The sequence below is a fragment of the Corythoichthys intestinalis genome, chromosome 10 (genome assembly GCF_030265065.1).
Source record: "Corythoichthys intestinalis isolate RoL2023-P3 chromosome 10, ASM3026506v1, whole genome shotgun sequence".
In the NCBI taxonomy this organism is placed as follows: domain Eukaryota; kingdom Metazoa; phylum Chordata; class Actinopteri; order Syngnathiformes; family Syngnathidae; genus Corythoichthys; species Corythoichthys intestinalis.
The window spans coordinates 48,328,898-48,355,872 of NC_080404.1; the positions used below are offsets into that span (position 1 = coordinate 48,328,898).

The 26,975-nt window shown below is 39.1% G+C and overlaps 1 protein-coding gene across 1 annotated transcript in view; it reads left to right on the forward strand.

Moving 5' to 3' along the window:
- Nucleotides 1-24,160, forward strand: part of LOC130923284 (metal transporter CNNM1) — a 44,691-nt gene extending 20,531 nt beyond the window's left edge. The window contains exons 2-10 of the mRNA XM_057848884.1: nt 1,883-2,026; nt 4,723-4,863; nt 6,166-6,335; nt 8,191-8,290; nt 11,042-11,184; nt 11,246-11,489; nt 13,558-13,662; nt 14,739-14,840; nt 22,408-24,160. Of these exons, the coding sequence (XP_057704867.1) occupies nt 1,883-2,026; nt 4,723-4,863; nt 6,166-6,335; nt 8,191-8,290; nt 11,042-11,184; nt 11,246-11,489; nt 13,558-13,662; nt 14,739-14,840; nt 22,408-22,487 (1,229 nt within the window). The 3' untranslated portion in view covers nt 22,488-24,160. The remainder of the gene's footprint in view (nt 1-1,882; nt 2,027-4,722; nt 4,864-6,165; nt 6,336-8,190; nt 8,291-11,041; nt 11,185-11,245; nt 11,490-13,557; nt 13,663-14,738; nt 14,841-22,407) is intronic.
- The last annotated feature ends 2,815 nt before the right edge of the window (nt 24,161-26,975 follow it).

A 26,975-nucleotide genomic window follows, 5' to 3' on the forward strand; every position in this document is an offset into this window, starting at 1 on the left:
ACTTGTGTGAGTATGTCTGTGTGTATGTGTGTGTCTTTTTGGCGGGGCGGAGTGCTTCAAGTCATCAGTCAACCAAACGTTCGTTTGAGGGTGAAAAAAATGGACCGGCACATTCAGCAAGTGAAAAGGAATAAATGTCAGTCTGAACATGATGAAAAAAATTCACTTAACAATGGTAGGGTCTATTCTATCCTTACAACATATGGTAAGATAATCTAAATTACCTATATATCTGAACTTTTTATATAATGAAATAAGGTTGCTTAAAAGTTGGTGGGGACAATTTGAGCAAAGTTGGTAGTGTTATGTCCCTACTGTCCCTACGCAAACCTACGCCCTTGCTTGTGTAGCACAATCAGTTTCCACGAATATTTAGTATTTATTTACTACATGGAGTTCTGCTGCCCAACGTCTCTGAGTCTGACTCTAAAGATTCACGTCGATGTGCGCATGCGCGCAGCAAACCACCTTGGACTCAGTTGTCCGTTCAATTGGCTGACATACTGACATCTGATCAGCATGGATAGTTAGCTCTGATTGTTTCCAATGCACATGTTTTCTGGGACAACAACAACAACAAAAAAAGAAAACAAAAAGGACACGCTTGTTGAATTAATGCAATTAAAACGGCAATGCAACGGAAAATTGATCAGATCTTTAAGAGAAAGGAATGAGTTGAAGAGGCTTATTTATTTTGTTTTATTTGCTATGATGTGGAGATTCAGAATATTTTATACGTTAATGTGCACTTTGGACTTTGTTCATTTATGTTAGGCTACTAATTTATTTCCTTAAAATTAAAAAAAACAAAAACAAAAACAAAAAAACATTGTTTTATCTTCAATATATATTCCATTTTACTGTGCAAAAAGTTATTTGTAGTTCTTTTTGTTATTGTATGTTACTTTTTATTATTTAAAAAAAAAGAATAAGTCAGTGTTTACCTTATCTTAAATTTTAATGTAATGTAGCTGAAGTTGAGGTTTTGCATTTCAATGTAAGGAAATGAGGGAAAATAAAAATTAGGAGATGGAGGTTGGAGTTACTGGTGTTTTTGATAACTGTTATTTTGCAAATCTTTGAAAATATACCATTTTTAAAACAGGTATAACAGGTATAACTGTGCCAAAAGCAGTTTCTACTTTCTTGTATTTTAATACATGGGCACTTTTACTTCCAATAAGAAAACTTCAAAACACACTGTAGTTGAAATAGTATGCTGTCTTTGTAGTAGCCGAGTAGTAGTACGTAAACTATCCAGCATGTGTGTGTGCTGCCATTGTGCACGTCTTGAATGGAAAATACACGCAAGCATGACAAATTTGGACTGAAATGGCTGTTTTTGGATGGGGAAAAACTGAGAAACATCCTCGGCACCCCCCTGCTGTGAGTGACTTCCAGCTCCCCTGCAAACCTTACAACAATTTTACTCAATTTGTAATATTCTTATGCTCCAGTATAACAAACATACACATATACGTATGATTCAAATAAAAAGTTCTTCAGACACATTGTAATTTATTCACTTTTGCCCACTCTCGAACTGGTCTGCCTGTCCATGTTAAAAATTAAATTTGGCTTAAAAATTTTTGAGCCCGTTTTAACTTTAACTGAACAATATGCAGGTCAATGGAAAAGTTCCACATTTTGCTTTTATAATGCAAAGTGGGGGCTTTTCATACTAATCGTAGTTCATAATGGTTCACCATCCTCCAAAAAAATGAAAGAGTCAGCAATCCAATTGTGTACTTCTTTGTTTTTTTAATGAAACAGCACTGAATGTATTAATGAAAATTAATTGGGAAAAGATTGGGCTTACCTAGCTTTAATCTACTATGAAATATAGATTTATACACACATCATTCTTATGTTGTCAATGCAGGCAAATCCCACCTGGCTGTGGTGCAGCGGGTCAACAACGAGGGTGAGGGAGACCCCTTCTACGAGGTGATGGGCATCGTTACCCTGGAGGACGTAATTGAAGAGATCATCAAGTCTGAGATTGTGGATGAGACAGATCTTTATAGTACGTATAGTAGATGATGAACTGGTCCGGACCGAATGAATGAAGTACAACTGCAGTAAATACAGTGGTATGAAAAAGTATCTGAACCTTTTGGAATTTCTCACATTTCTGCATAAATCACCATCAAATGTGATCTGATCTTTGTCAAAATTACACAGATGAAAAAAACTTTCTGCTTTAACTAAAACCACCCAAATATTTATAGTTTTTCATATTTTAATGAGGATAGCATGCAAACAATGACAGAAGGGGGGAAATACGTAAATGAACCTAAGGAGACTTAAAGAGCAATTGAAACCAATTTTTCCCAAACAATTTAAGTCAGGTGTATGCCCAATCACTGATGAGTGGTATAAACCAGCTCTTCTCACTATAAAACATACACCTGCTAAGAATTGTCTTGATGAGAAGCATTGTCAGATGTGCATCGTGGTTCAGTCAAAAGAGTTGTCTGAAGACCTGCGATCAAGGATCGTTGATTGTATAAAGCAGGATACAAAACCATCTCTAAAAGTCTCGATGTTCATCAATCGACAGTCAGAGAAGTTGACTACAAATGGAGAGAGTTTGGCACTGCTGCTTCTCTCCCAAGGAGTGGCCATCCACCAAAGATGATGCCAAAAGTTCAGCGCAGAATACTCAGAGAGGTAAAAAAGAACCCTAGAGTGTCTGCTAAAGACTTACAGAAATCACTGGCACAGTCCATTATCTCTGTGCACACTTCAACTAAATGTAAAACAATGGCCAAGAATGGTGTTCATGGTAGGACTCCACAAAGGAAGCCACTGCTGTCTAAAAACAAACAAACATTGTTGCTCGTTTAATGTTAGCAAAAAGGCACTTGGACACTCCACGGAAGTTTCGGCAAAATATTTTGTGGATTGACGAAACCAAAGTTGAATTGTTTGGGAGTAATACACAATGTCATGTGTGGAGCAAAAATGAAACCCCTCACCAACATCAACACCTCATCCCAACTGTGAAGCATGGTGGAGGGAGCATCATGATTTGGGGCTGTTTTGCTCTCTCAGGGCCTGGACAACTTGCAGTCATCAATGGAATAATTCATTCAAAACTTTATCAGGATGTTTAGCAGGAAAACCTGAGGCCGTCTGTCAGACAGTCGAAGCTAAAAAGAGGATGAATGCTGCAACAAGACAATGATCCAAAATCAACTTCACAATGGTTTCAGAAGAACAATAAACACGTTCTGGAGTGGCCAAGTCAAAATCCAGACATGAACCCCATTGAGATGCAGTGGCATGACCTAAAGACAGCGATTCATGCCAGACGTCCCAGGAATCTGACTGAACTACAGCAGTTTTGTAGAAAAGTTTGGGCCAATGTTAGTCCTGATTGATGTGCCAGATTGATCTGCAGCTACAGGAAGCGTGTGGTTGAAGTTATTGCTGCCAGGGGGGGCACAAATATTAAATGTGATGGTTCTTTTACTTATTTTTCCCCTTCTGTCATTGTTTGCATACTAGCATCATTAAAATATGTAAACCTATAAATGTTCGGGTGGTTTTAGTTAAAGCAGACACTGTTTTTTCATCTGTGTGATTTTGAAATTTAGCCTATTAGTGCTAAAATTGAGATTTGAGCTTCCTAGAGCAACATTAAAACGAACGGTATAAACAATATTTCCTGTACTACCGTATTGGCCCGAATATAAGACTGCCCTGATTATAGGACGACCCCCACTTTTTCAAGACTCAAGTTTAAAAAAAGACTTTTTGAACATCAAATTATACAAAAAATAATTACAGTACATCTGAAACAAATGATTATAACAATATATTTGAGAGAAAAAGCATGTTATTTTGCCTCATTCAAATCTTAATATCTGAACTTTTAAATATGTAAACTAAAGTGCAATCACATTCGTAAATGAATGGCTTCTGGTTTTGAAATGTAAATAAACCAATCTATTGTGATAAAACAACAAAATTGCAATAACTGCATTAACCATCAAAGTGAAATCTAACTGTAGTCTTGAAACAAATCTGAATAAGGAAAAACATTGCAATAAAATAATGCAAACTGGTTAAACTAAAAAGAGTAGCTGAGATCTGTCATAAAAGAACATCGCTTGAATGATATCTGGCGCCATCTAGCGTCGTGAATGGGTATAATGTCTAGACTGCGAATATAAGACGACCAAAACACCGTCTTATATTCGGGCCAATACGGTATGAATAATTATCAGTATTTCTTGAAAAATCATGAAGTGAGTGATTACGCTAATGTACGGTACTGATTCGACGCCCTCACCCCTGTTGCTCACAGCTTCCTACTTAGGCATAATGAAATAACTGAAATCACCATAATCCTTTAATTACCTGAAGTAGAAATGTCAATCGCCCACGCGCTTCTCTTCTATATGCGTGCCACCTTTTAGACTCTGCTTAATTGCATTTAGTGTGTGGGTGCACTCAGTAATTATACATACCGTATGCAGCGAAGAGGAGCTTATGGTTTTATGGGACCATCTGTTGCCGCAGCAGTTATGATTCATCTGAATGTAATCGTTTAAATACCTTCACATCTGCAGAGGATTAGTTTGTTTATCAATCAGGCATGCATGCAAATGGATCTAATGCAATCTGTGGCTATTAAGAAACCCATGCCAAAAATCGACTTAGTGTGAATAGAAGAGAAAATGTGTTTAAATACCTGGATTCTCTGTTTTGCAGCCGATAATCGGAGCAAAAGGCGGGTATCGCACCACGAGAGGAAACAGCAGGACTTTTCCATCTTCAAAGTGGCAGAAAATGAACTAAATGTGAAGATCTCTCCGCAATTGTTGCTGGCAACACATCGCTTCTTAGCTACAGGTATGTCAGTATCATGAGATAGAATAGATCTGTTGAAATTCGCCTCCCCAGACAAGCCGCACGGAAACAGCGACAGCTGAACAAAGTGCCGCTCTGCCGATGCTGCCTACGCGCGCGCCAACCGGGAAGGCGGAACTTCGCGCGTTCATCTCTGATATTAACCCTTTGTACTGACTCCATGTTCCAAAAGTTTGAAAAAGACTCGCCGAAAGCAGGTTGACAATTTATTCGTCGACAATGGTCAAAAACAAGGCAAAAACAGACGACGGAGGGACAATTCTGGATCCAAAACAAGGCTACATGTTTCTGAGCAGCAAATCTATCTTATCTCAGTGTCCAGTGTTTTTTAAGTCCATGGGCCGGCCGAAGGTGTGTCCAGGCGTTGCTTTGGGATCATCCCTCTCTGGCCGGTTTCCACAGCGACCGACGCTGGTCTTGATGTCACAAGCGCCTGCTATCCACTTTGTTATCCGGGCTGGCACGACTTGTTTTAGGACAAAGCGCTGCTGGTCTTTGTCATTGTCCGTTTGTCGGCAGGACTGATTGCCAGAGTTTGGTGCGTCAATCTTGCCCGTGGCGCACACGTTTTGGGCTTCTGTGATAAGATAGCGTTGTGTATCTGTTCTGTTTCTTTAAACTATGGTGTGCTATTTATTTTACATTAGGTGTGTTAGAGTAGTGCAGTCCTACAGTGAATATGAGAAATGATACTATTCCCTGATTGATTATGTTACGTGTGTTCGAGTAATGCAAACAGTTAGATAGTGCCTACGAGAAACAGCACCATTTTTCCTTTTCCCCCTCATGAGCGCCGATAAGGTGATTCACTTTACTGTGTTCAAGGCCACTGATTGGAGTCTGCCTAAACTATAGTTAAATGAATGTGTTATACTAATGCAAACAATTATATGGTGTGTGCGAGAACGGTACCTTTTTTCCTTCCTAAAGGCACTTGAGGAATTACACACACAACTAAAGGAAACACAATTCTGAATCTTACCCAATTTCTTTCAGAAAAAAACATGTCTTTTAAGTCACATAAAATATCAGCATATCAAACGGAGGCCAAAACATTGAGAATCAACATCAATACCAAAAGATGATAGCTATGACAAGACCCCTTTGAATGGCTTTGAATAAAAAGTGATAAGAATAAAAACAATGCCTGTGGTGATGTGCTTTTAGATGGGACGGCGAGATTAACAACAGAAAAAGAACAAAAAGCAACGTTACAGTGTTTGTTTTTCTCCTTCCCTCACCCATTCATTATGCTGTGCGCGCGTTTGTGTCTCCGACTGTCAGAAGTGGAGCCGTTCAGGCCTTGTCACCTGTCAGAGAAGATCCTGTTACGTCTCATCAAACATCCCAACGTGGTGCAAGAACTCAAGTTTAACCCTAAGAACAAACACGCCGCTCAGCACTACCTCTTCCAAAGAAACAAACCCGTTGACTACTTTGTCCTCATCTTGCAGGTAAAGAATGGACATTCTGAGTCTAGCGTAACATTGATCAAATCAAAAGTGTCAGCAGTCATTTTTGAATGAGTAATATAATATTTTCTCAAATTAGTATAATCAGTATAGCAGGGTTGCCCTTTACGTCGATCGCGATCGATAGTCGATCGCAACGCGAGTGTGGGTAGCTCACAGCATGAAAAAAATAAATAAATACAGTGCCCTCCATAATTATTGGCACCCCTGAAAAACATGTGTTTTTTAGCTTCTAACAATTATTACAAGAGATGCCAATCGATCGGGTCCGATCACGTAATTTTCAAAGTATCGGAATCGGCAAAAAAATATCGGCCATGCCTTTTTTTAATATATATATATATTTTTAATTAAATCGTTTTCTAATTGTATTTAACGTTACAGACATAATATGTTACACTCATCCAGAGTCTTTAGTTTAGGCTTAAGGTAGGGTTATCAAATGTATCCCGATAACGGCAGTAATTAATTTTTTTAAAAATGTATCACGTTATTATATATATTTTTTTCACACTTATAGTTTTTTTTTTATTGAAAAGCCATTTGTTCTTTCAACATGCCAGACCAAAAAAAAAGTTTACAGTTTCTTCTTTTCCTTTTTTTTTTTTTTTTTTTTTTTTAGACAAAATAAGGTTTTACAAAAAATAAATAAATAAATAAATAATAAATAATACTGATAAAATATTTAACGCAATGCACTGCACGACCCACTCACGCATTGTCGCACTCAATCTGTATGGCGCCATTTTATCTATATAGAGAGATAAAAGGCAGAGTAAAATGAGTAGAGTGAATTTTGGCAGCCTTTGGAGCCTTTTTTAATTAGCTAAAGCCTTACAATCCCTCTCCCTAGAATAGAAATATCATGGGAAGCAATGTGGGGAAGCAAGGTAGCAATTGATCTTTTTCTTAACACCTTATGTCATTTCCCAACGCAGAGAAGATATATCAATTGGTAGAACTACGCACAGTCATGGTTCTACTTCCCATCATGCATTTGGGCATGGCTACAGTATAATTTACTGAAAGCTCAACAAATACACTAGATGGCAATGTTTAGTCACAATATACAAAGTCACAAGTCTTTCTATCCGTGGATCCCTCTCACAGAAAGAATGTTAATAATGTAAATGCCATCTTGAGGATTTATTGTCATAATAAACAAATACAGTACTTATGTACTGTATGTTGAATGTATATATTGGTTCGAGTTTTATTCATTTTTTTCTTAATGCAGTGCCAAAATGTATATGATCCGGCAAAATTATCGGGAATGATTGGAATTGAATCAGGAGCAAAAAAAAGCAATCGGATCAGGAAATATCGGGATCGGCAGATACTCAAACTAAAACGATCGGGATCGGATCGAGAGCAAAAAAAACATGATCGGAACAACCCTAATTATTACAATAATGCTTTTCAGCATGCTCATCTTTCGTGGCACGCCAGACCCACTTAGAGTGTTTGTTGCCAAAAAGCTCAATCTTGGTCTCACACAAAAATACACACGGTCCCAGGCTTCAACTGGGACCGTGTGCTTTGGTCAGATGAGACCAAGATTGAGCTTTTTGGCAACAAACACTCTAACTGGTTAACTTAGTGTTTGAGTTTATAGCACTGAAAGCTGCATGATGCTCTGCCCGGCCCGGCCCCCTACGGGAAGGCGTGGCGCAATGCCTGTAGGAAAAGTCTAGTCAACTGACGGTAAAGTCTATGAGTAATACTCATTTGTATGTTAGCAAAGTGAGGCTAGCTCATTTAATCTTTTTGTTTAGCTTTTAGTAAGGCTATAAACTTTAGCTGAGAGTGATAATAAGGAATAATGCTGACGTTGCAGGGACGTGTGGAGGTAGAAATCGGAAAGGAAGCCCTCCGCTTTGAAAATGGAGCATTTTCCTACTACGGCATGCCAGCCCTCATCCCGCCCTTGCCAATCGGTAAGTACATATATGATGAAAAGTCAATACATTTCCAAGAGGTGATGGGAGGCGGCTTTACAGGAGCTGACGATGTTGACGGCAACTACAGAGTGCAATCAATGATAATCAGAGAAAATCGTTGCCATCTAAATCCCTCTAAATTAAGCCAAGGGGGCGGCTGTAGGAAGCAAGTAATTAAAAGGATGAGATTGAAAGAGAATTTCCCAAAGGAAGAACGCAACCTGACTGGGATTATGTGAGCTAAGAATGCCAAGCAAGCAGAAAGGTCCTAAGCCTCTAAGGTTGATGTGCAGGTTTTTTTCAAAAGTACTTTTATACAGTATGTTCTAGCAGTGCAACGGTTTGCTGTTCAAAGCCGAACCGTACGGTTAATTTATTCCGAACGCTTGTGGAATGAATTGGTCGAGCTCTGTGTGTGACAGGAAGCACCGCTGTGGAGAAATTCCCGCCCCGCAAGTAAATGTCAGATCGCTGTCAAGCACCTGTGTAATAGAAGCCGAGTAACACCCTCACTCACTTACGAGCGACGTGAAAGTGAAACAAGAAAGAAAACAAAAAGCTATGGCGGGCGGAGGAGTGGAGAGACCGAATTTTGAGGAAGGTCCGGCTTCTTTCGAATCTGCGGTGTGGCAACATTTCGGTTTCCCCGTGGACTACAATGCGGAGGGAGAGAAAATATTGAGGAAAAAAAAAATTTGCAAGCATTGCTCACCGCTTGTTCCCTATGCTAATGGCAACACTTATAACTCCGGCACCTCAGCCTGCATCACCCACAGATAACACTTTCTCAGAGCAGGACAACCCCGACGATGACACGAGTGAAAACACAGAGCGGGCTTCCTTAATTTATTTGCAACGCTTGACCCGCGTTACATTGTTCCCTCGCAGACATATTTCTCCAACAACGTAATCCCGGACATTTAAAAAAACATTTTAATGGAATTTTATTGTCATCATCATCGGTATCATTGACAATCATTGCAATTACAAAATGTGATTACGATTTGCCCGAAGGAACCGAAGAAGACGACAAAGGCGGACGAGATAAAGCATATGCTTATCAGTTTCCCGTCCCTCATACAACTAAAGACGCACATTCAGGCATGGAACATACATAAAAATTGTAAAATAACACAGTCAACAATCTGGGTTTGGTAACTAAGCATCCAGTCAGGCAGTTCGATTATTTGCTCATTTGCGCGTCGGCACTGGTCGAGGTCGTCATCCAAAATTTCCAGCTTCTTGATGCGAACATCTCTCTCCTCGACCGCCTGCTTGAGATTCTCGTTTTCAGCGCGAATTAAATGGAGCTCTCTGACGATTTTTGACTGGTTTTGAATCAAGCCAGTCAAGGAGACCTCCAACTTCTGTATGGAGGATTTTATTTCATCCAAGTCTCCAGGTTTCAAATTCTTTGGAGCCATACTGGGAGTCGAGCTTGCTGGCCCTGAGCGCTTATCGGTTAAGATAAGAGAGTGCATCTGTACGCGTTGGAGGCTGAGCAGCGAAAAAAATTTATGAAATGGCAAGCAAAGCCATCGAAAATGATTTCACTAAGGCACATAGTTTCGCCCTGACCACTGATAGTTGGACGTCCCATGCTACAGAATGCTACTACCTAACTGTTACGGTCCACTATAATTCATACCGGTCAAGTTGTACGGTCTTGGCGTAATTTGTCCAAGTGAGTGCTGATTTTTAAATGTGTACGCCGTACGTTACGTTCAAAATCTGTACATTTTTCGTGCATTACGTGTTTTTTCCTCCGTTCGGATTTCGTCACCGTTTCGGCATGAGACAATGTGCGCTAATACGTTGGTTGAATGACGCAAGAAAAGTCAGAGACACGGAGAGGGAAGAGTGTTTGTTGTGACGCTGTAGCAAACGTGGTGCTAGGCTAGGTGGCCCCAATATTTCCTGACAGTAGCCGACAGCCTACAATCTACGCCTAGATATCTCATGCATATAGAACTACATGCAAAATGACAGACTCGGTAGCTTAAGTAAACAGCCGCCATTTTAGAGCCGTAAACTTCTCAGAAAGGCTCTGTTGTCGTGAACCTTCCTAGCGAACCTAAGTAACTTTTTATCTAAAATACTCCTAAATCGGCAAAATCTTGACTTGAGTCTATCTTTAAAGGACAGTTTTAAAATTTTCACATGTCGAAAGTAGACAGAACGGAGCTAATGCAAAAACGGGATCAATTTCATGTACTTTAACGGTTGATTCACAACATTAAATGAACTCCAAAAATAGCAAAGGTTACTATATATATATATATATATATATTTTTTTTTTTAATGAAAAAAAAAACAAAACATGAAAGATAACACCAGTTACTTTGCCAAGTAACTTTTTTACTACTGTGTGTGTATTTCAGTAGTCAGTCACTACACTAGCCAAAGAGCTAAGAGGCCTTTTAACAGTGGAAAAGGTTTACATTTTAAGTGTTTATTTTCTTTAAAGCAAAATAAAGGCAGTTTTAAAAAAAAAAATTAAAAAAAAAGCAAAACGCAAACCGAAACCGAACCAAAACACTGATCCCAAAACCGAGGTTCAAACCGAACCATGGGCTAACTGAACCGTTGCACCCCTAGTATGTTCCCATAGGAGAGTAACATGGTGTACACATCTGCCTCATAGTTGAGAAATTCTAGGTTTGAATAGTCTGGACGCCTTTCACTTATCAAAGCCAATTGATGAAAGGTTTCAATATGAGTATCTGTGTCCCGTGATTTTCTGTGCAGGTCAGAGGTATAGTTCTCGCAGCAGTGGTCTAAATCAATCAGATTCTTTGCTGAGCGGCAGTAGCATTGGTCAGCTCTCAGCAGGAGGGTTCTACTTACCGGACTACTCGGTTCGGCAGCTCACAGACCTGCAGATCATCAAGGTGACAAACTCATACTCATTAATAATGCAAATATTTACTCAGACTGTGACTATCCTCTCAGATAATCAGGACACATTACCAGAATGCCCTGACGGCTACGAGGATGGATAGCTCCCCACAGACACCAGACCCGGTGGACACAGACGCTAAAGGGAGGCCCCCTGTCGTGGAGGCAAGGTCCCACAGCATCGCCCTCCCACTTACCAGCGCACACACGCGCTTGGGACTGGCACGCCTTGCTCAGCTCCATCCCCACTCAGGACTTCGTAACACATCCCGGCTCAATGAGCGAAATCGTATCGTTCGTAAGTTCTGGAAGAGTTGCGTCAGCCATTGGTGGAATAAACTGGGCCTGGTTATTTGTAAACATTCGGTTCACGTTTATGGAACATTTAACAAAGATTGGCTAAGTACCGTAATTTTCGCACTATAAGGCGCACCCACCAAATTTGACACATAAACGACATTTGTTAATAGATAAGCCACACTGGACTATAAGTTGCAGCTGTCCTCACTGTATTATGGGATATTTAGACAAAACGATATCAGCCGGTAACACTTTATTTGACAGCGGCATCATAACACTGTCATAAGACCAAATGAACTACCACGAAACTTTGAACCAATTGGCTCCAAAGCTTCATTGCGTCAAGAAGCTTCATTTGGCCATCACTGTTCTCTTGGGGGCGACAGTCAACCTCTGCTGCCACCTGCTGTCAACACTGTTGTCATCCAACATGCTTGCTAGCATGCATTGCAGCACTACAGATGTAAATAACAAATCAAAATTCATGTTCTGTGCGAATTATTTCTTCAGTTACTGTTCTACTTAATTCATTAATTGCTAGTTATGGAATTTGGTAACACTTTATTTTAAGGTGGTGCCATCAGACTGTTGTAAGACCATCATAATCATGACATGACACTGCAATAATGACTGCTCATGACAGTTGTCATTTTTTGTCATCCGGCAAATTATCTCCCTTTTGAATGGATGTAAAATATCCGAGCTGGACATAAATGGAGTTAGTGACATAATTTGTCGGATGACACGTAATGACATCTGTCAAAAGCATTCATTAATGCCCATATACGTTCACAATACGTGACATTTTTATATTGCATTTAAGTTTAAGATGTATCTCAAGCTGTGCTCCACCTTGCTTGTTTGGAAACACAGTAAGATTTGTTTTCCTATCTTGGCAAGCGAGAATATGTTGCTTTAGCCTTTGAAGGTCTGTGCTGAGTGATCATCAGACGCTAAATGTAACGCCGAGCATTTGCATAGCGTTTGCATTATCAATAGCTTCACAATGGCAAGCGTCCTCTTAAAACACTAGCCAGTCTAAAGCAGAGTCACTTGGCTTTTCTGGCCAGTAAGTCTAGAGGATGTTAAATGCTCAGACAACTCTTTTATTTTTTTATTTTTTTGCATACAGTTCATGGCTTCTAGCTAGGTTTAATTGAAAATAATGTACTGCTGTTCCTGCTGAGTGTGTATTATCATTACAAAGTTGGCGTTTTCCTTGTTGACGCTACAATATGTCCTCATCTGTCTATATTCATTAGAAATTGTTGGAAACCTTTAATTTTTGGACTAAAACGTTTAAATTTGCAGACAAATTTTGAGTAACTGTTAACTGAAACTAGACGAAATTTGTACAAAATTTCGTTGACTAAAACTAAACAGACGAAAACATTTTGAAATGACTAAAATATGACGAACACTTAGAAGTATTTTCATCCAAAAGACCAAGAAAAAAACTTAAAAGGGCTGCCAAGAACAACACTGATACATACTGTTGGATAATGGATCTTTAAAAAAAAAAATGCCAGTAATTTTCTTGTCTAGAAAGTATGAAAAATATTGCTGTGCTCTTCTACACTAATCGTGACTACAATGCCAAAACAAGCATCTCCAAATTAAACATTTCTGTGAAATGTCAATCAAACCAAGCTTTTAAATAAGGGTAGATTTGTTGATACAGCTCGTTTTGTATTGAATGTTGTGGCCAGCGTCTGTATATTCCAAAGATCTTCTAAAATCTCGGTTTAATTATCTTTAATTTACAGGTGAAGATCTGATGAAAATCACATTTTTACTCATCTCACCAAAACTCAATAAACGCATCGTCAAGCAATCTTTTTTTTTTTTTTTTTAAAGGATTTTTCCAGCCATCTGCACGCTTGCGTGTTATAGACAGAAAAATCAGCACATGGTTGAATTGGTTGCCAATTACATAGACAAATGTCAGTTTTTTATACCAACTAAAACCCAGTTAAATCACCAATCTTGAAAGACAGTCATTTACCTTAAGTGTAATGAAATACTGCTCAATACTTCTGTGCTGACTAGTGCTTTACTCCCCACAGGCAGTAAATCCGATGGGCAGCGGAGTCCCAATGATACTGTGTTCCTCCGTATGGATGAGATTCCTTACATCCAAGAGGACCGACCAGAGAATTACGGAGAAAATGGCGAGTACTGAACTATTTTACTATTGCTATTTTGATAACTGGATAGATCATTTAAGACGAAAGTGGCTCTTCTGTTTGAAAAAATGTTTTGATTCCTTCATAACACTGAAGTAGGAATATAAGAAAAAATAACATTCTCTCTCTGTCTCTCTTTTACATCCACACGTGTGTGTGTTTACAAATATGTTCTGTTTGCAGTGTTGTTAATAACGGCGTTAGAATATAACGGCGTTACTAACTGCGTTATTTCTTTTAGTAGTGAGTAATCTAATTAATTACTTTTCTCATCTTGGCAACGCCGTTACCATTACTGAGGCAGTAAAGGCGTGCGTTACTATGCGTTACTAAGTTGGTTGAATAAAAAAAGTCTGAGAGAGACAGACTCACGGAGACGAGAGAGCAGAGCAGGAGTGGGGAAGACGCCGTTGCAAAAACGATGCTAGGTGGCTCCAGTAATACCTGACTGTAGCCGATAGCCTACAAACTACGCCCACATGATACGGTAAATATCACATATTATAGGACTAGATGCAAATGCCAGACACGGCTGCATTGGCAACATGTTTTAAGGACTACATGCGTTAGTAAACAGCCGCCATCTTAAAGCAGTACACCTCTCAGGAAGGCTCTGTTGTAGACAACCTTCCTAGCGAACCTAAGTAACTTTTTTAATCTAAAATGCTCCTAAATCGACAAAATCTTGACTTAAATCTATCTTTAAATGATGAAACAGTTATAAAACTTACACATGTTGAAAGTAGACAGAAGGGAACTAATGCAATAACGGGAGCAATTTTAACAACTTTAACGGTTGATTCACAACATTTAATGACTTCCACACATAGCAATGGTTACTATCTAGTTATTAAAATTATCACTAGTTACTTTGCCAAGTAACAAATTACTCTTACATGCAGGTAACTGAGTTATTAACGCAATTACTTTTGGGAGAAGTAATTTGTAACTGTATTTAATTACTTTTTTAAAGTAAGATTAACAACACTGTTTGTATGCACACATAAACTTAAATGGCAATAAATGATGAAAATAGTCTATTTCTCTGTGCTTCCTTTTAGATGTGCCTACAGACTCTCAGCTTTCCACCTCCCCTTACATCAGCTCTCGATCTCTGTCAAGCTCGGAGGAGAACGTGGGGAAGAAGCTCCTGCGCAAATTGAGTGAGCACACATCTGACATGAACACATAAAGCAACACATGTGTTTGTTCTAAATGGCTGTGTCAGACGTGGCAACTGTGCCTGGCGTAGCTTAGCAAAAGATATTACAGTCACTAAATTCCCTTTTGGCTACTGAACGAGATGACTCATTTATCTCATATGGCTCAATAGATAGAAACACCACGCTGGGAAAACTATTAAATGAGACAAAGTGTACAGTATGTGGACTTTAGAGTCTTAGGGTGCTTTCACACTAGCACCGTTTGGTTGGTTTTAAACAGACCGGAGTTCTTTTTCTCAAATAGTCCGCATCGTTTTGTAAATGTGATTTAAATGTGATGTAAATGTGTTTGGTCCAAACTAGTTCGGACCAAACCAGTGTTGTTTTTGGCAGCCCTTTTAATTTTCGTTTCAGTTTTAGTCTTTTGGACGATAATAGTCTTAGTCATATTTTAGCCGGAACTCCCCGACGTGAGGGTCGCCACGGAGCCATAAATTTTATTTATTAATTAATTAATTTATTTATATATTATATTTTTTGTTTTTTTTGGGGGGGGGGGTCAAACCTCTTAAAGTACTTAAATGCAAAGACAACTGTTTTAGCAGTTATTTCTATAACACATACAAAAACTGATTTTCATTCAAAATGTTATTTTTTCAATGATTCCCCCCGAAAAAAAGTGAACAAAAACGGCAATAACCCCAGCCTCCATCTCCTAATTTTTATTTTCCCTCATTTCCTCAAAAACTAAATGCCAAATCTCAATTTTAACTACTTAAGATATATTAAAATTGAAGTTGATGTAAACATTTTTTTTTTTTTAAATAACAAAGATACAAGTAACATATACTCAGAAAAACAAGTACAAATGACATATTATGCAGAGTGAAATGGAATGTATTTTGTACAAACATTGACTTTTTTAAATCATAAGAAATGAATTAGTAGCCTAACATAAATGAACAAATTGAGTCCAAAGTGCACATGGACATCTAAAATGTTCTGAACGTCCCCATCAGAGTAAATAAACCTAAATATGATAAATAAGCCTCCTCAACTCTTTCGTTGCTCTTAAAGATTGATCCATTTTATGTTGCATTGCCTTTTTTTTTGCTGTTCCAGAAAACATGCACATTTGAACCAATCAGAGCTAACTATCTCTGCTGATCACATGTCAGTATGACAGCCAATTGAACGGATAAATGAGTCCAGGCATTTTGCTTTGCTTCTTCTTTTTTTTTTTTTTTTTTTACATAGCATTTTGACAGTTGACGTCTTATTTTCGGAAGCAAAGCACCATGTACCGGAACAGCATTCCGGCCCTGAATCTTATACCGGAACTGCGTTCTGGCTCTGAATCTTATACCGGAACTGCGTTCCTGACCGTTCTGGCCCACTTTCACCCCTGGTCTTGTTTTTGTTGACAAAAACTCGACTATTTTAGTCTTATTTTTTGTTGACGTTTACTCGAAATATTTTCGTCTGTAAAATTAAGAGGTTTTTCTCCCAAAAATAAATAGTTTCCAACTATTTTGAATGAACATTGACAGACGTGAACATACTGTAGCGTCTGCAAGGACAACACCAATTTGGCGATAATGCACACTCGGCAGCAAAACAGTACCGGATTTTTCAGACTACAAGTCGCACCTGAGTATAAGTCGCACCAGCCATACAATGCCCAACGAAGAGAAAAAATTAACATGTACAGTTGTGGTCAAAAGTTTACATACACTTGTGAAGAACATGTCATGGCTCTCTTGAGTTTCCAGTTATTTCTATAACTCTGATTTTTCTCTGATAGAGTGATTTGAAAAGATACTTCTTTGTCACAAAAAACATTCATGAAGTTTGGTTCTTTTATGACTTTATTATGGGTAAACAGAAAAAAGTGATCGAATCTGCTGGGTCAAAAATATACATACAGCAGCGCTAATATTTGGTAACATGTCCCTTGGCCATTTTCACTTCAATTAGGCGCTTTTGGTAGCCATCCACAAGCTTCTGGTTGAATCTTTGATTACTCCTCTTGACAGAATTGGTGCAGTTCAGTTAAATTTGATGGCTTTCTGACATGGACTTGTTTCTTCAGCATTGTCCACAAGTTCTCAATGGGACTTTGGGAAGGCCATTGGAAAACCTTAATTCTAGCCTGATTTAGCCATTCCATTACCACTTTTGATGTGTGTTTGGTGTCATTGTCCTGTTGGAACACCCAACTGCGCCCAAGACCCAATCTTCGGGCTGATGACGTTAGGTTATCTTGAAGAATTTGAAGGTAATCCTCCTTCTTCATTATCCCATTTACTCTCTGTAAAGCACCAGTTCCATTGGTAGCAAAACAGCCCCACAGCATAATACTACCACCACCGTGCTTGACGGTAGGCATGGTGTACTAGGGGTTAAAGGCCTCACCTTTTCTCCTCCAAACATATTGCTGGGCATTGTGGCCAAACAGCTCGATTTTTGTTTCGTCTGACCGCAGAACTTTCCTCTCAGTCCATGGAGATGCAAAACACGCTTGACTGTGGACACTGACACCTGTGTTCCAGCAGCTTCTAATTCTTGGCAGTCTGCTTTTTGGTGATTCTCGGTTGAATCTTCACCCTCCTGACCAATTTTTTTCTCAGCAGCAGATGATAGCTTGCGTTTTCTTCCTGATCGTGGCAGTGACAAAACAGTGCCATCCCCTTTATACTTACAAACAATTGTTTGCACTGTTGCTCTTGGGACCTGCAGCTGCTTTGAAATGGCTCCAAGTGACTTTCCTGACTTGTTCAAGTCAATGATTCGCTTTTTCAGATCCATGTATGTATATTTTTGACCCAGCAGATTTGATCACTTTTTCTGTTAACCCATAATAAAGTCATAAAAGAACCAAACTTCATGAATGTTTTTTGTGACAAAGAAGTATCTGTTCCAATCACTCTATCGGAGAAAAATCAGAGTTGTAGAAATAACTGGAAACTCAAGAGAGCCATGACATTATGTTCTTCACAAGTGTATGTAAACTTTTGACCACAACTGTATAAGTCGCACCGGAGTGCCAAATTTACTTGATAAAGTCCAACACATAGAACAGACATGTCATCTTCAAAGACAATTTAATATATAAATACAATAGAGGACAACATGCTGAATAAGTGTACAGTGTACAGTGCATGAACAACGAAATGCGAATATACTGTCCTCACCAGGACACTACGGCTCGGTCCTGGCTATTCAGCCTTTCAAGATGACATATCTGTTCTATGTGTTGGATTTTATCAAGTAAATTTCCCCCAAAAATGTGACTTATACTCTGGTGTGACTCACATATGTTTTTTTTAGGGGTGCACAATATCCATTTTTTGAAACCGATACCGATATCGATAACTTCCTGCTCCTCAAAGCCAATACCGATAATAAAGATATAATGTATAGCCTGAGTTTTTGAACACCTGGAGGTTAAAAAAAACAAAAAAAAACGTGGTGGATTCAACATAGATTTGCCTTTGATCTCATCAGATTTTTCATAATGACATGAACAAAACAGTGTTGTTCACTTCTGCACTGCCCGACAGCCAGCTAAAGAATGAATGCACTTCCATAAACCACATGGCTTGGTCTTTCCTTGCTTTTATGGGAAGACACTCGTCTTAATATTGTGAAAGTACAACAGAAAAATACACATATTCAATACTCAATATACAACAAACTGCACAATAAACTTATATACACAACTATTATATGTATAGCCAGAGGCGTCGCGTCCCATTAGGCAAACCAGCCAGCAGGGGCCCCAAGAGGGCCAACAGCTTTAGCACACGCAGCTTTACTGCTCTGTCCCAGTGACAAATGTAGGGAGTTTTTCAATACCATGGAATCATTTGGCAGATCATCTAACGATTCTGTTATCAATCCCAATCAGCACTCATCATGTCACGTAGATTATACATGTTTAAGAAAGTCCAACCAGCTATTAATACCAGATGATTGTCTAAAGACTCACCAAGTAGTCTCTGGAAAGTCCTTGCCGAGTTGTTTTACGTTGATTTTCACAGGCCACCTCATTATTCATGTGACCACTTAACGAAATGGGGATTTTTTTTTCCCAAAAAGTCTATTAATTTGTCTACCTCGTCAAATACTCTAAGAAAAATATAACCTATATGCATCTAAAATAATCCTAAACAATTTTATTAGCAAATTTAATACTCATTTCGGTCAGTAGTCCACCAATCAGTGGTTTTTACAGAATAATTTGAATTTGGTGGGTCGTAGGGCCAATCTGACTACTGATTTCACACAAAGGTATATACCTCCGCAGCCGATGGTGGTATTTTGTGTTGCTACTCTTTTTTCTATTGCTCCAAGTCCAACTGTCCCCCTTACTTGTACACACTGGAAGGGCCCCATGTTCCTTGTTGCCTGGGGCAAGCTAGTGTGCTACGCCTCTGTGTATAGCATAGCACACTAGCTTGAGCTACTAAAGCATTGGCTGGCTTCTATACTTATGAAGTTCTGTACATATAACCCTTCACCACAGATGTAAACATATATTGCCCATCCATATGTTATAGTAATCATAAAATACTTACATATATTTCCGAGGTGGAAACGTAACAGAAAGCATTCACGACTGTCAATGCTATCGCTAGACACCGCAATGTGTAAGTGATTGAACCAAACTACTGTAACAAAAAATAGATGCAGTGAATTATTCTGACCAGCAGGTGGGAGCAATGGCCTGCAAATGGTCAACTGATTTCCCATACTAGTGTGTAAACTGTAAAGCGAGAACAGTACATATTATCGGTCCTATTATAAATGTTACTGGATTTAACTGGATGACGTCATAATTCTTATTATAGGACCGATAATTATCGAACCAATAATTATCGTGCACCAGTAGTTTTTTTCCCTCTTGGTTGGGCATTTATGGCTGGTGCGACTTACACTCAGGTGCGACTTACAGTCCGAAAAATACTTTTAATGAGCCTTCATGATTTAATGTTTATGTTCCCTGCAGTGCATCCAACGCACCACGTGACTACTCTGTTTTACGATCCCATCTCAAGTTTAACTTCATTACAATATTATTTTTTTCATTGCATTTATGAAATTGAAGAAATGCCATAAAGAAATCCGATTTTTTAATGTCATTTTTACTCTTTTGAGGTTTCGAAAAACAACAAAATGGAACGTGCATAACATGGCTCTTATCTATGCATGTCTTTGATTTTCTGAATGATCTCGGTTTTGTTTTTGAAGTCTGCAAATAGGTGTTCCTATATGTTAATGAATGTCTTTCATGTACTCACCATCTGTGAACGGTTTTCCACGCTTTATGATCTCTAGGTTGCAACAAAACTTGCAGCACTAGTGGAGTTTTGCGATGCAATCCACTTCTTAAATCTATTTTTGCGCTCCTCAGGCTCCTCTTAGTTCTTCAGAAGTAACGCAGTCGCACTTTTTCTTTCACTGACAACTTCCCGCCACAGAGTACACATTCAGGCAATCCTTCCGCATTGGCTTTGTTATCTCTGGGTTGCAACAAAACTTGCAGCAGTAGTGGAGTTTGGCGATGCAATCCACTTCTTAAATCTATTTTTGCGCTCCTCAGGCGCCTCTTAGTTCTGCAGAAGTAACGCAATCACACTTTTTCTCTCACTGACAACTTCCCGCCACAGAGTACACATTTAGGCAATCCTTCCGCATTGGCAATGACTGTAAATGAATCAGTCCAAGAAACGTTGAATCCTCTCTTCTCTTCAGTTATTTTTCTCTTTTCGGCCGCTCTTTTTCTTAACGGCTGCCGGTTTGTTTACAATAGCCACCTGCCTGTCATCCCGCCCTGCTGATAGAAACGTGTGTCACAGGCTATGAAGCAAATCTTCGATGACAGAAATGTTGAAATTTAATATTTATTCTACACATTTTTACAGCATTGGAAAACGTTAAGAATGTTTGTGTCATGTTTGTCCTCCTACGGGAACCATATCAAAACAAAAAATAATATTTCCCTCCCCCTTTTTCCATTTTCAAACATTTTTGAAAATGCTCAAGGGCGCCACTAGGGTAGTGCTAAAGAGCCACATGTGAAGTGTGAAAGCACCCTTACAGTTTCAAGGCAAGTTCTTTCTTCGCTGTGTTGGGCACATTACTTTAAAAAAAAGTAATTGGTTATAGTTACTCACTACTTCTTCCAAAAAGTAACTGAGTTAGTAACTGAATTACTCTATAGTAAAAGTAACTAGTTACCAGGGAAAGTTAATATTTCCGTTACTTTAAAAAGAAGTTGTTGTATGTCAAATAATTTGAAATTTTCTGACCAGTATTCGAGTCAGTTGAATAGAGAAGAATAGAGAGGTAGTTGTGTTATAGAACCTTGTAATATTTATTGCACCTCACCAGCAACAGATTTATCCTACACTTGAAGTGCAACAAAAATAAACAGTAAACAATATAATAAAATAACAATCAGCAGTAAACAATATAAAGTGAGTTTAATCAATTAAATCTAACTCTCACAACCTGAGACAACTGCTCAAGTAGACATAGCCTACTGTACTTCAAGTATTTTGACTTGAAAGTGTTTATATCTCCACCTCGTAAAGGACAAATTTTCCTCTGAATGCTCTGCCATCATATCCCTCTGCATCTGTTTTGCGTGTGTGTGTTTGCCGCACGCGCCGTTCCGATTTGTGTGTGAAAACACCGGCTCCGATTGGCTTACCGTGACACTTGACTCTAACCCTCAGCCAATCACAATCACTTCCATCGCATCTTTCCAGGTGGTGCATTCAGGTAGCCTCGTCCCCCTACTCCTCCCGTCACCTTCAAAGCGTCTGCCGTCATCAAGATGGAAGCAGCATTCTTGCTGGCTGACAGTGGGGGATGGGAACGAGGCTAGCATTCAGGTGTAGCAAAAACAGAAACGTTAGCAAGCTTTGGAAAGCATTGTCTAATTGAATGAGCAGGGACAAAGAGCCTGGAGTCATAAGAAGTACGTGCTGTATTATTGTAATATTCTGATACAGAATTATCCGAGGCACCCTAAAGTGCACACGGCGCCAATATTGTTTTGCTCACATGATGCGGGAGTGAGTTAGAGACACGGCCTGCCGAGAGCCGTACGTTTGTGTTAATGTTGAAGTTATATGTGCTATTAAAGAAACAGAGTACCAGCACGTCCTGAGTGGTATATCTTTCCTAAGAAAAAGCACAAAACAAAACACGTGCGCTATTCTCGAACCTGAACGCACCCAAAGTCTTGGATGACAAATAAACATAGCAGACTCGCTACGGCTGGTAGTTTCTTCAATTCATTCAGAGTAAGTAACGCACCACTTTTGAGTGACAGTAACGGTAATGGCGTTAAAAATAGTTAGATTACCCCGTTACTGAAAAAAATAACCGCGTTATTTATAACAGTGTTATTCCCAACACTGTTTACGGTTGTGTGCTGATTTCACTGAAAATTAGATGAAATGAAGATTGGCTAATGAGAACAAAGAATGTCTACTCCTTTGGGGATTTTTTTGTTTTTTGCTGTTGAATGTTAACATGGTTTCTATGTTTCAAGGTAACAAGAGGAGGAAAAAGTCTCGGGATGGAGAGAGGAGCTTGGAGGAAGGTTTGGAGCAACCTTCAGTGATAAGCTAACAGACCTTTTTTCCCCTCTATCCAACTGTGCCCGTCACGTAGACTCCCTCAGTGCCCAGCACCTCCCTCCTGGAGCCACAAATGTCATGTGCTGTAGCTATGAGAGCTCTCAGGTCTCCACAGATACTCCGTCCCCAGTCTGCCTCCCTTGCCTTCGCACCTTCTGTGGTTGAGAAGAGAAGGAAATGATGTGAGGAGAAGAAAAACAAATTAAGATGAAAATTCCCACAGCAATATATGGCAGTGTCTTAATCGGCCTTATGCGGTGGTTTGATTCCCTTGTAGGAACTCAAGCTGCTAATACGCCTTTCACACTGAGTAAACACCACCGTTGGCTGGGTTTAATGTGTTACTAACAATTTGATTTGATCATCATAATTGGCACCTTGTTGTTAGTTTTCTCAGCTCTAATGAGTTCTTTTGTAGTGATACGTAAACATTGAACCAAGGCAACTAGACAGTTTTTTTGTTATGGACGTTTTACCTTTAAAGTGCCTGAGACACCATAAAAAAAATCTTAAATAGCATTATTATGTGAATTCAACTCCTTTTGAGACCATTTGACTATATACAACAATTTGGCAAAGCGCAGATGACGAGAAATTAATCTTTAAATCAGCCGTTTAGCTACTCCTGATATCATAGCGCTCTGGCGCCGCCATCTGGGTGATGACATCGGCAGAGTAACGATTTCAGCTGATTTTGAATTCAGCCCAATGGAGGAGGAAGATTCAGAATGAGGAAAATGCGACAGAGAGCAGCAACATGTCATCGTTTTTATCTCTCTACTCCAATATTTTTACAGGATATTCTTTTCATCTATGTATTTTTCCTTAAATGCTAAATAAATTGTATGGTCATGACAAAAAAGTCCTGTGCTAAATGGAATATTAAATATTAAAAATGCATTTATTCAGTACGACAGGGCTAAATTACTGCATAATAGTCAAAACTGTTGACTTCTTAAACCTCCCGAACGGTATTTTATGCCACCGGAGTTAGTCTGCTCTTGTCATTTCCTGCAGAGACAAGGAAAGAATGTAAACAAAAGAGTGTGACAGCTATGCTACATGCTAACCCAAACCGAGTAGCTCGTCCAAGTCTCTTCCTCACTTTTCGAAAATGAAAAAACACACAAAACTACCCCGACTCATGTTACACACGGCAGCGGGGGTGACAGTCTGTACCGATCGGCCAGCCCCTAGTGGCGAGCAAGTTTCGGCTCGTCGTTGAATGCCGAAAATTGCGCATTCTCTGTAAACAAACCAGCTCACGTCCGAGCTGCCCGAGCCCAAGCCGAGGATAGCGCTCTCTCAGCGGGCACACACGTGTAGACCATGTAGTAGGTACGCGCTCCTCCGACGTCGGCCAGTTTGTCATTCTCCAGCTGCTTCCCCGGCAAACGAGCTCTCCTGCCCGCAGCAGGAGAACGTAGAGCTGTAACTTGCTTGCCGCCGGGCGGGTTTCTGATCGGCAAAGACAATCGACAATCCTGTCGCCGTGTGACATGAGATAGTTTTATGTGATTTTTCGCTTCAAAGACTTTGAAACATCACTCTGTTCAGGTTAGCATGTCGGCTAGCTGTCACGCCACCTGATTTGTTTACGCTCTCCGAAGCCGTGGCAGGGAAATGACAAAAGCCGGACTAACTCCGGTGGCATAAAATAGCGTTCGAGAAAGTGCAAGAAGTAGATAGTTTTGACCATTATGGAGTAATTTTGCCATGTCGTACTGAATAAATGCATTTTTAATATTTCACATTCCATTTAGCGCAAGACTGTTATCTGTCATGACCATACCATTTATTTAGCAATTGAGGAAAATACTAAGATATAAAGAGCATCCTGTAAAAATACTGGAGGAGAAAGATTGAAACAATGACTTTGCGGCTCTCTTCGTCGCATTTTCCTCGTTTTGAATAATTCCCCCTCAATGGGCTGAATTTTAAATCAGATGAAACCATGACCCTGTCGACGTCATCCTCCTGCTATGATGGCAAAACTAATTTCTCATCAACTGTGCTTTGCCAAATTGTTGTATATAGTCGAATCGTCTCAAAATCTGATTCTAATTCACATAATAATGCTATTTAAGACTTTTTTTTTAATCCTGTCATCGGCACTTTAAACACTATCCTGCCATCTTCTTTATCACTTGTCCTCATATGGTGGACTTTAACCTAGAGGCAAAGCTTATTCTGGATTGGTTACCAGTCAAACGCAGCAATAATTGACAAAAGCTGTGATAAAATAATGGCATCTAACGACATTTATGTGTTAAATTGTCCAGCTAGTAGTGCATATTATATATTTTGACTTATTGTAAAATGCCCTACTAAATTGTCATAAGCACGCACAAGGAGAAACATCACATTACATATTGTTTTGAGGGGTTTACAACTGGAATTGTGATGCAAAAGGTCATAAGGGCGCAATCTACTGCCATTGCACAAAGAACAAAAGCCACTACTGTACAGACTATTACAGCACAATTTTTACAGATTAAAAAAAACAAACAAAAAAAACAGCCATATTCGTCTGAACTTGTAAAACAACTAAATGTATCTCCCACAGAGTTTAGAGGGGCTGGCACAGTTTTCAAAATGAGACACTTTCTTACCCGTTTGTTTTTATATAACACCTACCAAATAGGATGTAAAAATAGCAATATGTACAGTTAGTGGATTTCATTTAGCATCAGACAGTACTTCTAGTACTACGAATTGCGCCGATGTATATTTTCTTCAAACACCATTTCCTGTGCTTGTGTAGTTTTAGGGACCAGCACATAACCAGATAATACAGTTTTAATACTGCAATAAGACAGTTCTGTGCTACTTGAAACATAGCAGAACCTCTAAAACTGAATGCAGAATTAATAATTAGGCCCAAATTTGAAAGGGAACCACGGACAGAAAGACTTGTAGTCAGGGCCGGAGTGGGACTCATTTTCGGCCCTGGAATTTCATGCCTCAGACCGGCCCACTCATTTAAAATTATGTCATTATGCATACACGTGTTAAGTTCAGTGTTCTCTAAAGCCGTGTACTGTAATTCTGTGTATTCCAATTCAGTGCAGGTAATGGTTGTTTAACAAGGTGGCTCTATTTTAACAAGTGCAACACAACATATTTTGAACAAATTTAAAAATGGGTTTAAAAAAAAAAAACTATATTAAATGATACATTTGAAAAATAAATTAGGCCAGTCAAACGATTAAAATTTTTGATCAAGTTAATTACAGCTTAAAAATTAATTGTAATTAATCGCAATTCAAACCATCTATAAAATATGCCATATTTTTCTGTAAATTATTGTTGGAATGGAAAGATAAGACACAAGATGGATATAAACATTCAACATAAGGTACATAAGGACTGTATTTGTTTATTATAACAATAAATCAACAAGATGGCATTAACATTATGAACATTCTGTTAAAGCGATCCATGGATAGAAAGACTTGTAGTTCTTAAAAGATAAATGTTAGTACAAGTTATAGAAATTTTATATTAAAACCCCTCTTAATGTTTTCGTTTTAATAAAAGAGAGAGAGATAGAATTCAGCAAATGTCAAAATAAGATTTATGGCCCTAAGCCCCGCCCCTTTTGAATGATTTATTGCCCTTAAGCCCCGCCCCTTTATGCACCTGTCAAAGGATAATGATCTTTAAGCCCCGCCCCTGTTATTGTTATGGAGGTATTTAGCCCCGAGGTTAGTTCCGGAGGAAGTGTTACGGAATGTGTGGAATGTCCGAAAGTGTTTGAAGTGAAAATATTCCTTTGAAGTTTCGTAAGAAGACAATGGTTAGTATTGTTATGGTGTTTGGGGGGGTGTTTGCAGCCTAGGGCAGTTCCGGAGGAAGTGTGGTGGGGTTACGGGTGGGGTATCCGGAATGTTAGGAATGTTTGGAAGTGTTTGAAGTGGAAATGTAGCTTTGAAGTTTTGGAGAAGAAAGGTTAGGGTGGGTTAGGTCAGGGGTGAGTAGGACGGGTTTTCAAGACATGTCTGGGCAGTTTCCCAACCGGAACCCATGGTCATTGTGGGTGTGTCGCGAAGAGGTTAGTTTTGAAGCAATGCAAGTCATTTTGTGACTAGCTTACCTGAACAGAGCGCCGTGTGTCATTCTCCTGCTTTTTGAGTGTTTTCTTAGCTCAGGTAGTTTTTGTTGGGCTAAAAGATTGTAAAAGTTTGTGTGAGCGCCATTTCAAGCATTTTCTAAATCTACAGTGTTTTTAAAAGTTACCCAAACAAAATCACCACTTCTACTCCAAAGTACAACGTTTTTCAAGAATGGATTCTGCTTGAACAATTCAACGCTGGTGAAACTTTTCTGATATAACTTCAGGTGAGTTTTCTCAAGAGTTTTGATAGTTAGCATGCATAGTGTATCCATTTAATAGTTAAATAGGGACCTGGCAGCTTTTGATAGTTAGCATGTACAACGTATTTAAGAGCATACAAATAATAGTTAAATAGATGCCTGA